This window comes from Emydura macquarii, unplaced genomic scaffold, assembly GCF_026122565.2.
Source record: "Emydura macquarii macquarii isolate MOO-44397 ecotype Brisbane River unplaced genomic scaffold, CSIRO-AGI_Emac_v2 contig_480, whole genome shotgun sequence".
NCBI classification, from domain to species: Eukaryota; Metazoa; Chordata; order Testudines; family Chelidae; genus Emydura; species Emydura macquarii.
In genome coordinates, this window is record NW_027130617.1 from 2,007,445 (window position 1) to 2,022,685 (window position 15,241).

At 36.1% G+C, this 15,241-nt stretch overlaps 1 protein-coding gene across 1 annotated transcript in view; it reads right to left on the minus strand.

Annotated features, from left to right (window-relative positions):
• The window catches only part of KIF14 (kinesin family member 14), a 64,901-nt gene extending 50,704 nt beyond the window's left edge, over nucleotides 1-14,197 (minus strand). The window contains exons 1-4 of the mRNA XM_067538302.1: nucleotides 12,916-14,197; nucleotides 11,766-12,020; nucleotides 8,290-8,377; nucleotides 1,685-1,783 (exon numbers count right to left, since the gene is read on the minus strand). Coding sequence (XP_067394403.1) covers nucleotides 1,685-1,783; nucleotides 8,290-8,377; nucleotides 11,766-12,020; nucleotides 12,916-14,072 — 1,599 coding nt within the window. The 5' untranslated portion in view covers nucleotides 14,073-14,197. The remainder of the gene's footprint in view (nucleotides 1-1,684; nucleotides 1,784-8,289; nucleotides 8,378-11,765; nucleotides 12,021-12,915) is intronic.
• Nucleotides 14,198-15,241: the final 1,044 nt, after the last annotated feature.

Consider the following 15,241-nt stretch of genomic DNA (forward strand, 5'->3'; position numbering starts at 1 on the left):
CCTTGTTTGCCCACTACTTCCTTCTCAACCTTCTTTCGCTGTTCTACTTTCCTGAACCCCATTCCTTAGGACTTTGCAGTGAAGATGTAGAGGTGTGTTTTTTACATCAAGATAACTATCTTGATGTAAAATCCTAGCAGAAGCAAGGCATTCCAGTTATTACCTCAGCGTAGCTAGTCAAGGTCAAACCTAGAGGGGGGGGGGAAAAGAGGACTGACCTTGACTTGCTACAGAAAGGTAGAAATTACTTGTACCTTGATCTCCACCAGGATCTTACATCAAGATCTCTTTCTCTCGGTAAAACACACTTTTTAATTAAAGTGAAGACAAAGCCTTAGGGTTTATCTACACTAGGATTTAAAGGTATATTATTAGATCATATTAGCTAAACCAAACTAACGAATACCTTCTAGGCCAAGTTGTTCTTTAACACAGTTTAGTAATTTAGCAGCTTGCCTTGCCTTGAGTAGAGTTTCAGAAGGAATTAATTAGCTAGCTCAATTTAACATCACATCTTTAAATCCTACTTAAAACAAGGCTTTAGGGCTGAATGGACAGGCTGAAGTCTGTGTCAAGCAGAGGCCTCTGCTCTGCTCCTCCAAAGCAGAGGGGTGAGGTAATACATAAGAAACCCCAGAATGTAAATGTAGAAGAAGAGGACACAAAAGGAGAGAAAGAACCCAAAAATCCTAGAATGAGAGTTAGAGAAATGATAGAACAAAAATCAAAGCATCAAATCACAATTTTGAGGCAGGGATTAAATGTGTGTTTCTTTCAGATGCTATCTAAAGAACTATCAGCTTCAACTAGATTGGTACAAAGAAGGGTTGCCAATTTTGGTTGGATATATTCCTGGAGGTTTCATCACAACAAACTTCAATTAAAGATTAATCTTTAATTTCTGGAGACTTCAGAACAATCTTGGAGGGTTAGCAACCATAATTCAAAGACAACATTCAGAGAGCAACCCTCAAAAAAATAAATTCCTCCACTTGGACGGCTGATGGGCAAAGAGACAAAATTAAATTAAAGCCCTAGCTGCAGATTCCCGCTTTCTCACATTGTTACTTATACTAAAAATAACCTTGGTTCTCTTTTTAACTTCTTCTATGCAGTGGCATCATCAATAGCAATAGAAGAAAGGTGGACAGATTAGTAATAGCTTTTGGGTGAGCAGAGACCCCCAAAAGTCAGTATCTATATGTTCATTTTGTTGTTGAAAGCTTTTTGATCATGCAGTAGTGGAGAAAAATAAAATCTATAGTGTGTAGAATATTGCTCAGTCAATATTTAACAACTTTAAAACTAAAAACTATCTTAAAATTTGACAATATTCTACTGAAACTGGCATATCAATGTAAGTATTTTTAAAAATTGCACCAGTATAAGCTCTAAGCACTGAGTACACAGCTAAAGTTGTTTCACAGAAGTCTAATATGTCTACCATCTTCTCTGTAACTCATTTAGTAGCTTTTATAACAAGGTAAAAGATTAGGAAATGAGCAAGTAAGAAGAAAGCACTGAGCACACCACATATGATGTTGCTACATGACCCACCTGTACAGCAACTTCTCAGCTTTCCTGACAGAAAGCTTACCATATCCTCACAGTAAGAAGACAGTTGCCACTACAGATTGTATATTGACAGATCTATTAAGAGTGTATATTATTAGTAGTAACTTACAGGTTGTTTCCTCTGTCCATTTTCAGCTTTAAAGATGAGCAAATCATGAATTTTCTCATTGTAGACTTCAAAATAGCTCATTTCAAGATGATACAAAATCTAATTTAAAAATATATATATATATTTTAGTCAAATATTCTGCCAGACATCTTTTGCCACTTCCAGTCAACAAATGCAATGGAAGCTGCCACTATTCTACACCACCATTACAACCTTTCATATTGAAGTCATGTTCCAACAGAAAAAACATCCTAGACAAGAGATCTTAAGTATACAAACGTATTACAATTCCATCCACTGATTTCCACAGTTGTGAAAGGTCATGTTTTAAAAAATATCAGTCTCAGAAATGCCAACATTGTGCTTTTAATGCATAAAAATATGTTTTATTCACTCCTGCAGGAGTCCCATATTCCTTCATGGAATAAACTTCCACAGTATGATACATACAGTATATGAAATAAAGGTTCTGACTGGTGGAGCTAGCATGCTTCAGTGATTTTTTTACCTAAAAAAATCAGAAAAGGAATGTGCATTGTTATAATTGGTATCCACAAATATCTTATTTTATTGAATGAAGATTTTTCATGAAAGTACCCACTTTCCCTTTAACTCCTATAGTATTTATAAAATTGAAATGCATAGTTTAAGGAGCAAAGAAGACTGAAGTAAAAAACTAATAGAGAAAAACAGAACTGAGATTATTTATGAGAACAGAATCACTTATTCACAGCTCATAAGCAAAGACGGTCATTTATACCACATCGGCATTCATTAGAAACTATAGTTTGATACTCTTTATTGCTAAAATCAGCAATATATTTCTTAGATTCCTCAATGCGTAGCAAACCTTTTATAATTTCTGTGCCTCACAGTAAAGCAAAATGATTAGTAGGTTTTGTTTCTGTGAATACCAATATACTTATGTATGCTGATATGCCGAAAAATACTTCAGCAATAGATAAAGCAATTCTAAGCAGGTTAAACAAAGAAAATTTTCTGTATAAACTTCACTGAAAATTACCTTCAATATTTTATAGCCTATCAGCAAAATTTAACATTTAGTCACCAAAGACTTGTGCACAGCATTTCCTGTCCTATAAGAGAGGAATTACATGTACTTGCGTCTCTACTCTGTCTTTACGTATTGTGGACAATAGCATCAGAATAAGGTGTGAAAATAAGCCAGATCTGTTTTACATTTAATATCTCCTTCAATGCCACAAATTCTCAAATATCAGATTTATAAATTGAAGAAAAGGTTCAAAAAACAATCTTTCTAGGGAGCACCCACATCATTCTTACCAAGGACTATATCTTGTATTTTTGTAGCAAGGTGAGATTTATCGCTCAGTCCTCTTTCAAACACCTCTCCTCTAGGTAAAAAAAGAGGTACAATACCAAAACACAGCTCTCTCTGCAAAATTATTAGGAATTCAATCTTAGCAAAGCCTGAATCCCAGTAGCCATAGAAACAAGAAAAGCACATCTCTGGAAGAATTCCTATTGATAAGAATCGTTCAACAAAATTTCAGTCCAGGCTTCTTTAGATAGCACTGTGGGTACATACCAAGTTATCATTCAGCATCACATACAGATTAGTCATTGTCTGAACACATCTTAACCTGCTGAACAGCCCTGGTGCCTCTCTTGCTAGACATCCTTACAGAAATTCCAAAGCTAAAATTATAGAAGTTGTAGTATTTATTTCCAACTAGTTGCAGATTCTTCAGTTTGGATCATTTCTTGCTTGCTAATGTCTCCATCTGATAATGTTCCTCTCCACATGAATACCACAATTTTTCTCCTTGAAATGCTTTTTGGCTCAATAAACAATTCAGCTTCAGCATCATTTCTAACATACTAACTTAGAGTAATGGGACTGTCCTGCTCTTCCACAAACTCCAGCATATGCAACTGCTTTCTTCAATTGGCTTGACCTATGTTACTCTAGGTAGCACCAATGCAACAGATGTAACAATGTTGCCTTATGAACCCTAGATTGGAGGTAGGATCCAATATGGAGTATTTAAAAAACTTCCCACTAAATTATAATTGATCCTTTCCTGAAAGAAGCAAACAAGATAGCACAGAGGAACAAAAACCACACACACAAACAAAACAAACCACCATTTGTTCTGAGAAATGGAGATGGTTATTATACTGAAGAGTAGCATTATCTATATAAACTATATGATAAGACAGATGTGAGGTGCTGATGTCCAAACAACTGAAAAAGCTATCTTCATTTCACCATGTAAGTTATTGTGTCAAAACATTATATATGATATACCTGAGTATTGTGAGAAACTTTGGGACAAAGATTGCATTTTATCTTTCTCCTCCAAGTTTCTATCTGCTCTCTGGGACTCGATTTTTTGCCATTTTTTCTTTGGATAATAAATCTAGGGTTAAGGGCCTAGAAACTTTATGGAATGCTCTTCCAACTGTGGATTCAGTGGACCAACTAAAACTAAGTGCTTGTCTAAACACAAAAGTTACACAATACAAATATGCTTTCATCTCTTCTATCTAAAAAAACCAAACCAAACCAATAAAACCCTTTAATCCCACTTGTCTCTCTAACTGCCATTCCTTTCATCTGTAAATTCATCGAACACACTATCTACAATCACTGCCTAGAGCTCCTCTTCTCCAATTCCATCCTAGGCCTCCTTCAATCCAGCTATTGCCCCCTATACTCAACTGACCAGTTACCAGTTACCTTACACCATCCTCATCCTCGATCTGTCAGCCAACTTCAACATAGTCTACCATGCTCTTCTTGAAACTTGGTCCTGGCTTGCCGTCTATGACATTTTACCTCTCTAATTGCTCCTTCATTGTGTCCTTTGGAGGATGCCCCCCATTCCCTCTTCCAACTTTCTGTGGAGGTTCCACAGCACTCTATCCAGAGAGGGGTCCCAGGACAATCTCATCTGTAAATACAAATTCTAACAGCATCTTTGTGCTGACGACTCTCAGCTCTTTCTACCACAGGCCTGCCTCCTTCGTTCAAACTAAAATCTCCTCATGGATATCCAGCTGTTAGCTGGAGTTCAACATGGCTAAACAAAGCTCTTAATCTCCTCTCCTCTCCCCCCTCTCACACACCATTTTCTTACTCAATCACTGTAGACACCACCACCATCCTTCCTGTCCTGTCAGTCGGGTCCATACCCTTGGGTGTCATCTTCGACTTGGACCTCACTCAGGCCTTCACAACCAACCCATGTCTAAATCTTGCCAATTCTTTCTGCATAACATCTCTAAAATACAGCCTCTCATCTATCCACAAAGCTAAAATCTCATCCAGATTGTCATCTTGCATCTCTATTACTACAGCATCTTTTTCTCTGGCTTTGACAAATGCAATCTTGTCCCACTGATATTCATTCAGAATTCTGCTTCAAAGATCATTTTCCTAGCTCATCACTTTGATTATGTCACCCCTCTCTTTACACACCTCCACTGTCTTCCCCCTCCTGTATCTATCAAACATAAGCTACTTGTTTTCACTTTGAAAGCTCTTCGCAGCCTACCCACCTCCATAAATAAAGCTACCTGATTATCCTCCTTGAAATCCCTCTTTAAAATGCTCTACAAAAATGGTTAAGATGCAGGTATACCAGGATCACTGTCTTTCATTCTGACCAGTATTCTCTCACTGTTTCCTTGCACTCCTCTATTGGTATCTCTAGATCCATCTGTTGTCTTTTTTCTTATACTTAGGTTGCAAACTATGTCTTTTTGTTCTATGTTTGTACAGGCCCTAGCACAATGGAGTCCTCCATAACTAGGGCCTCTTAGCACTATGATAATAGTGATAGTTAAAGTGGTACAACCCCATTAGTGAGGATGCAATTATATCAGGATATAGGTGCTTATATTGGTACAGCTATTCCCATATAGGATGGGAAATAAGCTATACCCCAGTACAAGGCATCTTGAAACTGATATAACTGTAACCACACTAGGGGTTGTGTCAGTATAACTATTTTGGTAAAAGTCACATATGCAGATACAAAAATTGTGTACACACCAGGCCTAAGGAACTGATTTTAAGTAATCCTGGAGCTTTATATGAATTAAAAGATGACTTCACAATAATTTTTAATATAACCAGATATAACAATTAATCTAATTGTTCCAACTTTGGTTCTTTTTCTTGGTTTTCTTTTTTTCCTATTATGCTCACCTGCTTATTCCAAAATTAATTGTTGTAATAGTTTTAATGATGAAGGGTTTACATTCATTAAGTTAAGAAGGCATTTTATACTTGTCTTCTCAATAGCACATACCATAGCAAGAAAACGAGGTCTTGACATTAAAATAAGCTGTGCTCTGAGTAAAGGAAAACAGTGCAGACTTGTCCAACAACATGACATATTGCCAAAACAAGGAATAGAGAAACCCAGAGTAACCACTGCCATTTATACTGGGGATCTCTTAAATCTCTCTTTTAAATTTCACACTAACAAAAGTTGGGAGCTGTTTTTTTTTTAAATACAACAAAAATAGCTGCCATTAGGTTGTAATCACTAATAGTTTTATTTATTTATTGAATTCAGGGTGGATTGATTTAAATCAAGGCAATTTAAATCACCAAGAGAAAATAATTGATTTAAATCAAGTTTCCAACTAATACTTCTTCACATTTCTTAAACAATGGCGCAAATCTGATCACTAAAACATGTTAATTTACAACTCAGTACAGCATTTTACAACATCTAGGAGGGAATACTTTGTGTAATCTTTTAGATAACTTGATTTTTATTAATTTAGGAAATAGTACATATGACTCATTACCTGTGTCAAGCTGCAGATGCAGCAGCAATACATTAGGAATGGTAAGAACTAAATCACACACACACAATAGCACTTATATTTTATTAAACTAAATCTTAAATGCTACATAAATGTTTCACATTTGCAATTGCAGCAGTCTCCTGTGTTGCCAGCTAATGGCTGTTCTTAAACTCTGAGTTTTTTTTTTTAATTTTCAGAAGTTTATTAACTCTAACAGACAAGTCATCACATCACTAAACATACGCTGTCCTTAAAACTTCTACAACTAGCTCTCATCTTCCCCACTTCCACTGTCATTTTTATTCATAGACAAACAGAAATACGAGTTTTCCTGCCTTTTCCAACTCCCAGTCAATTTTTTAGCTTTGAGTGAATAATACCAAATGAAGAAAATATTCTCTCTGCCTGCAGAGGAAGCTTCAGCTGTGAAAAGTTGGCTTAGCAACTGAAGGAACTCTGTTTCAAGGTTCCTGGCTTATGATTTCCACCAATTCAGGGGAGTGACTTTGTTCAAATCATCAGTAAACATGTACTGTTTAAATGGTTCCACTCCAGCCCTGAAATGTATTATGACTGGCATAACTGAGGAGTGATTTTGAGATGCCCATGCCATGGCAGCAGCATCTTCTTCAGAAGTTAGGCATCTACCTTTATATCTTGGGTCAACAATGTTCGCAAGAAAACGAGGTGGATTTAGTGCTTGATCCCTTTGCTTCTTTATTGCCTGCAGTTTAACTTTCTGGTGAGGTATTTTTCTTCAATGTCTCTTGAAGTGCCTTCCAAATTTCGATACCATCAGTAATGCAGCAACAATTTCTCTGAAGTTTGTTTAAGGCTATGGATATAAGCTTCAGTATACTGAGCATATCCTCTACATTCCTCTTTAATCTAATGTTAGATATTTTGGATGAGATACTTCCATCTATTTTATCATGGTTTTCTTCAGAAAGTTTTATGAGAATAGGCCAGTAATTAATAAATTGTTCAAAACAATCAACTACAGAATTCCATCAAACATCTTGAGGGAGAATTAGTTTGGATCCTCCTCCTCTCTTCAGCGAAGCTGAAGCAAAATGGTTGTTATGGAAGTATTTTGCGACTTCAAAAACATCTTCTTTTATTCCTGGAGAAGATGTACTTAAGTCTTTGGCTAAAAGATGCATTAAATGGGCACTGCAGCCATGTTATTAAGGAGCATCCTTCTGTTCCTTCTTCTAAGTATTTTCTCATCTTTGCCACATTTGCAAGATTGTCTGTGACAAAACTGCGCAAGTGACAGTTGAATTTTTGTTCACGGTTTATTACAGCTTTCACTACCAGTTCTTTTATATATTCTGTTGTGTGGGCATTTCCAGATTTATCTATTATTTCTTTTTTTAATCATTTATTTTTATCCTTGCTGATTGAGTTTTGTTTTTATATATCACCATCAGATATGCCATGATTTTTATCTACCCTTCTTTCTGTAAATTGATATCTTGTAAAGACAAATGTATATATGAAAAAACTCCAAACCATTTGGAACAGCACCAATAGTATATACATAAATCTTTTTGCATTATTCCTGATATGGGACTGTAGCACAATATATTATTTGGATTGTTTAGAGCATATTGCTTGTCAGTTATAGCAAAAATATAATTTAAAGCAGCCGCAGAGTACAGAAACTAGGAGGAAATAAAATAGCACTAAAAAGTAGAATAAAAGGAATAAATATAAAAATCCTTGATAACAATATACCGGTGGCTTTCTAATTAAATTCATTTACAATAGAAATAAGCATTCTGACACATTACCTGCTGTGTATCCCTTTGTGCTATTTTAGTAAAAAGATCTTCACAAAATCTTGGAATTATTCCTAGTTCTTCCCCAAATCCCATCATCCTGCAAAAGAGGACACACATTTGTAGTTCTTTAGAAGAGGATATTTACATGCATCTTTCTAGTGTAAATATTAATCATGTTGTACTTAAGACCATATTATCGTTGTTAAAATCCCAGATGCATTGCTAAATTATACAAATACTTAATTATAGAAATAAATCAGAGATTTAAGTATCAGGGAAAAAAAATATCAATACCTAATCTTTCAACACTGGTGTATACAAACCAATTTATCCCCCAGATTGAAAATTGAAGTTTATGGGTCTCCCTTTTAAACCCTGCCTACTAGTCCAACTTTTTGAACTCATTACTGCTAGTTTTATGAAAGAGTGATACTTAGCACCATTTCAAAGTACACACCAAAATTTATAAAAATCAATGCATAGAGAGGCCAGTTTGTTCACTTTAAAGTCACCAGTTTGTTCAAAAATAAATTTGGCATAGTTATTCCTATGTTAATCACCTCATTATCTCCAGTTCATAACCCCCTTGATTTGAGTTATTCATAGTCTCAACCTTAAATATGCTGCATCTTTACTTTCAGTTTCAGTTTCATTTTGGGGGAAAAAATAGGCATTAACTCAGTTATTAAATGTTTACATTAATAGCTGGAATAGGTCAAAGAAATCTGTGCTGAAACTACAGTCCCAACTCTGCACTAGTTTGTGTCAAACATTAAAATGACAATGTAAAATATAACCTAGTTTAATATGAACATGTCCTCTTCATTGTCCTCCCCCACTCAGCCACTGAAAAACTTGTTTATAAAAAGAAAAAAAATCACACAGAACAGCCATGGTTCATGTAGGAACTACATCTTGTGTACTTCTATTAAAGAGGGATCATAAATTAATTAAAACCTTGCACAAATGTTGTGCCAACATCTGAGAACTGACGTACAGAGGGGTACAAATCAATATTTGCCAGAAAGAAAATGACAAAGTTAGGAGAGAACAAGTCATTTTCAAGCTTTTAAGAAGCATGCCTCAAATATGACAATTTTACACTTTCCAGAAAGTATTGAATATATCTTTTTTGTTCAACTTTACTTAATATTGCAAGTAAAAATTAGGGTTTCAAATAATGGCAAAATAATCAGACTTCTGTCTAGATATTTTCAGTTACAACTTTTGCAAATAATAGCTCAAGGTAATTATAACTGAAAAAGATTAGAGGAAAATTATTCTTTTTTCCCCCCATTTGTTTACTTTCGTGCATTTGACAGTACTTTGCATATAGTCAGTTTTACTCTTTCCTTCTAGTCCATTTCCCTTGATAGATATGTAGGAGTGGGAGAGGAATTGGGTATTAAAGGTAGTAACAATGGAACAAACACTTTACAAAAAAAGAAAAAATTAGGCAAACTTGGTGGCTTGTCTACACTATAAATGCTTTGCTAAACTAACTATACCAGCATAGCTAGATCAGCGGAGACCCTAGTGTAGATGCAGCATGTGCCAATAGTAGTTTTTCTGCATCTACACCAAGGCTATGTCTACATTGATGGCAGCAAATTCACTGCTGTCAGATCGATTTATCTGGATCAATTGAGTGGAAGTGGAGACCCGCTCAATCAACCCGGAAATCGACACTACTAATCCACCTCTGCCAGGTGGAGTAACACTGCATCGATGGGAGGGCATTTGCTGTCAGTGCAGTGAACTCAAGACACTGCAGTAAGTAGAAGTTAGGAAGTCAATGGGAGATATGCAAGCTACTCTATGTAGCTTTACTTTACGTAGCTTGCGAATTTCCCATCGACTGCCACCAAATTTGGCAGCAAGTGTAGACAGTCTTCATTGCATCTACTCTGGGGGTGGGGTTTGCTGGGCTAAGAGTGTAGAAAAACAAAAAGCAGCCCTTAGTCACCATACTCATGTTGCCAAAACTTTGCTTAGACTCAGACCAGATCTACACTAAAAAGTTAAGCTGACCTAACCCCCAGTGTAGACAGTGCTAGATCACCAGAAGAATTCTTCTGTTGACTAAGCTACCATCTCTTGGGGAAGTCAATTAACTACAGTGAAAGGAGAACCCCTCCTGTCGCTGTAGCAAGTGTCTACACTGAGGCACTACAGTGGCACACCTGCAGCATTTCTAGTGAAGATATAGCCCAACATTTGATTGTAAAACCACTAAAATGGGCTGGGGAAGTCAGTGGGAAATATAGTATGTGAAATTTTTCTTTTAAATTGATGATTTCAAGTTGAAAGTGTGTCTAATACAAAATTCCCATTGACTTTCTTTAGATTAAATATTTGGTATTGGTTTGTGTTTTTTATAAAAACTAGGATCACCTTAAAACATTCCTTCCTTTTATTCCTGAGCAACCATAGCCATAACACTTTCCTCGTAAAGGGCTTTTTTAGTAAGCACCATACTCACTGAGACGTCAATTTCACACAAAATTGACAAACTACAATGAACAAAAAAGTGGGATTTTCAGAAGTGCTCAGTCTTAACCTTAACATTAACTTCACTGGGAGCCAAATTAAGCCAATTCTGACCTTCTGAAAATCTCAAATGACCCGGCTTTATAAAGTAGTAAAGTAAAGAAGAATCCTTTGAGAGTTGGAGGCGTTTCCAGCCAAAAGCCTCTATGGCAGTGTTTCTCAATTGGTGTTCCGCGGAACCCTGGGCTTCCGTGGGAACACTGTTAGGGTTCTGCGAGCAGCTGTTCTCCACACCGCAGAAAAAGGGAAGATGTCCCGGATTTTTCGGCGGAGGGTATCGAGTGTAAGTGTAATTTAATTGAGAAACGCTGACCTTTGCTTATTTCGACGTTTTTTTTGGCCCCATATGTAAAAATACTGTTAAGATTTGGGGGGTTCCGCAATTATTTATCAAATTCAAAAGGGTTCCGTGGCCAAATTTAATTGAGAAACACTGCTCTATGGGTTTGATAAAGTTGCCTGCCAAGTGCTATCAGTATCCTCTAAGCACATTGATACATATTTGATCTTATTACCCATATGCAACACAGGAATTCAAATCCAAGATCCTTAACAGATATACATTTGTTACTGGTTTTAAGATGACTTTTTTCAGTATGGTTTTCTCAATGTTGCTTGACCCAACCATATTAATTCTACTTTAACTGAAACCAGTGCCTCAGACTTGTATTCGTTAGTTCAAACGATGGAAGTACGTAGCCCTTGATATAATAGCATAACAATGTATTCAATTAATAATATTTGTCCAGCTATGATTGTCTTTATTTCTATTAAAAGTGTTACATTTAAAGCATATTTTCAAAACCTTAACAGCTCAATTATTTACAAACCCATTTAAACTAGGTCTCTTTTAGCAAGCTTATAAATTCAGGTGACTTATAAATTTAGCTCCAACAGAAACGTTTCCAAACCATAACATTTGCAATGAAACTTACGTATATGATTTTCCAGAGCCAGTCTGTCCATAAGCAAAAAGACAGGTGTTGTATCCTTCAAAGGCTCTTTTTAGGAGTGGTACTACCAATGCCTTATATATAGTCTCCTGGCTTGCAAAGTTAGGATGACAGTTGTCAAAAGACCAGAATGAAAAGTCATAAATGAAGTTGTATGCTTGTTTTGTTTCTGGATGTTGCACAACTGTCTCTGGACCACTCATGGAGATGACCTGGAGTGCTCTCTCTTTTCTCTCTCTAAATAAGACACAAAAACAAAATATACAGAAAAACATAACATTACAAACAAAATACGTTACAACTCAATCACATTTTATGATCAATTATTTTCTTAAGAATCAAAGTGTTTTACATTTACATAGAATATTATCATCTAATAAAAAACTGCTTAATTCTACAGAAAAAAAATAAATGTAAGACTTTTACATGGAACAGACCTGCAACATTTTCTACCAGTGATTTCCCATCTCTAAGCTACATCAATGTGATTCTTGAAGCTTTTTTCTTCAAACCTTTCAGATCTTTTCATATACATTATATGTCAAGAGACTGAAAATCTTTAATGGAAGGACCATACTGTCTACTTGATATGTATGAAAATATTCAGATTTATGATATTACAAATTTAATTAAGCTCATTAGTTTATAAAATAGACCTAAGCTAAAATGAAAAGTTGAAGTTAGAATCAAGCTGAAGATTTTTAATATGGTCAAATAAAATATTTGCTACATCCTTCCTAACCATACACTGTAATTGTTTACCTAGACCAGTGTTTCTCAAATAGTATTCCGCGGGCTGAGTTGAAGGGCGAAAAAGCGGAACTACGTCGCCGAAATGAACAGAAATCGCGCGCCGCCGAAAACAGCTTAGAGAGCTAGCCGCCGAAAAGGGGAAGATTTCCTGGACTTGTTGGCGGAGGGTATGGCATGGCCGCGCAAGGGTGCCGCGGCAAAATATAATTGAGAAACACTGACCTAGACAACTGACTGAAATGATTCAGGAAACGTTGCTAGCAAATTAAAAATTATATTACATTGCTTCCACCAAGTTAATAGCCATTCTATTGAACATATACTGTAGAAACTATTTTAAACTGGAGAAAGCAATCTCTGAAAACAGTTGATTACAAACCTGTCACTGAAGGGCCTTACTCGTACAGCCACAGTCACTTTACTGTTTTCTACTTGGAGAGGATTTTCCTCTGTGCAAGTGTTCTGAGCTACAGTTTCTTCTTTAAGTACAGCAGGTCGCATAAATATTGGATTCCCTTCTGCCCTGGCACTTCTATTTATGGACAAAGAGTTGGATGAACTTGGTTTTTTTTTCTGTATAACTTGAAGACAAGGTGTCCGGTTCCTAAGAGTAGACATAGCTGGACTTTTAGCATCCTGAAGAGTGCCATTCTTTGGTATAGCTTTAACTTCTTCTGTTTTACCACCTTCCTTAGGTGTCCTTTGTCTTTCCAAACTGTCATATTTAGCAACTGAATTTTGTATCCTTTCCTTTCCAGTAAGTTCATTAAAATTATCTTTTTCATTCAGCTTTATCCCTGGGGTCCTGTTAACTAGTTTTGTTGCTATTAAATGTGCTGATCTAGGAATATCATTTTGAATTTGGACATCAGCAATAGTTGTCGTAGATTGTAAATATTTACAATTCCTATTTCCATTTAAACCATTAAGATTAGCAAGTGAATCTTTATTTTTCAGATCAGAGCATCTCTTCCCATTTGTCTGACCTTCAACTAACTGATGACGAGGTTTAATGTAACAGGTGTCATTAATATTAATGCCTTGTGGAAATACATTTTTGTTACTTGTCTGTGCAACAACAGAATCGTTATTTTCTATCCCAGGTTCACTGTTCTTATTTCTTTTATGCTTCTCTATTGCTTCAGGCCTTACACGTCGCTGTAGAGTAAGTGTTTTCTCTGTTTGGGTATTTTCAATGTCCTGTGCTGGGTTCTCCTCCAACTGTTTTTCAGTAGAAATGGTTTCTTTGCTTACTCCAGTTCTTCTCTGGAGTGTTAATCTACCTTCAGGTTTAAATGTAGCTGAAGTATCACGTGCGTTTTTACAGGCCGAAATCACATAGGTCCTATTTATTTCTTTGGTCTTAGTCAGAGAGAGACACAGTGAATTATCTTTTTCATTTTCTGGCACCTGTGATTTAAGATGCTGTCCAAACCTGTTGCTTTTAGTGAAGGTACTTTGTGGAAGATTTTTTTGAAGAGAAGAAACACCAAACACATCAGTGTGGTTTCTAGTAGGAACTGTGTATATAGGCATTTTGCTTTCAAGCACGTTTTAATTTTAGGATTTAAAATATACAACCCAAGCGTCTTCAAGAGATTAACTTGCTTTTTAATTTTATCTTCTCTACAGTAGATTGAGTTGCCATCCAGCGTTTACATGGAATCTGTAAAAGCAAAGCAAACATTTTTATTGTAATTATCCTGAAGAATGCAAGTTATTTTTACTATAATGTATTCAAGTCCTTTGTTGGGCAATATTCTATCCAGCCTGGCATTTAAAGCAAATGGTATCCCCCTTCTAACTCACATTAAAAAAAAAAAAAGACACAAATAATGTATTTGATATAAATGTGACTGGCCACAACATTGCACCTCACCCTGCTGGATGCAAGTTTGGCCAGAGTGAGCCATACATTCATGACAAATCATGATTTTTGTAATTCATGTCTCAGAGTAGGTCTTCACTCCAGTTGGAGATATGATTTGTAGCTCACATAGGCATACCTGTACTAGCTTTAATCTAGCTAGTTCACTAAAAATAGCAGTGAAAATCCAGTGGTGCAGGCTAAGAACACAAGTATGTACCCAGGTTTTGACAGCCCATTCTGAAGCCCACACCACCACTGCTTCATGGCTGTTTTTAGCCAGGTTAGCTAGATTAAAGCTAGTTTGGGTACGACTACATGAGCTGCAATCATATCTCCAACTGTAGTGTTGATCTACCCTAAAAATTAGACAAAAATCCTGAAAAAGCTCCAGATGGTACAAAACACAGCAGCCCAACTTAGTAACGCTAGTTACCATGGGCACATGACCCTATTTTTCTACTCTCTACTCCAGTTGCCAATTGAAGAAAATCCAGTTCAAGGACTCTTCTCGTGATATTCAAAGTCCTCCATGGAATTACCTGTAGCTACCTAAGAAACTGCCTCTCCCTTTCATCATCATCATTTCCCACAACCACTAAATTCCACTGGTACCATGGAAGTATCAACCAAAAGGAGGAAGCCTATGAATGTAGGAAGCAGATCTTTTAAAGGAACTGTACCTAGACTGAAATTCAGAACCAGAAAAGATGAGAATGACTAGTAACCACATTATGTTCAGAATCAAATGCAGAACTCATCTCTATAGCTTATGTTTCCCTCACTATTGAAAGAGTTAAGAGTCTAAAAGAAATAAAATAGTTGTAGGTATAGAAAA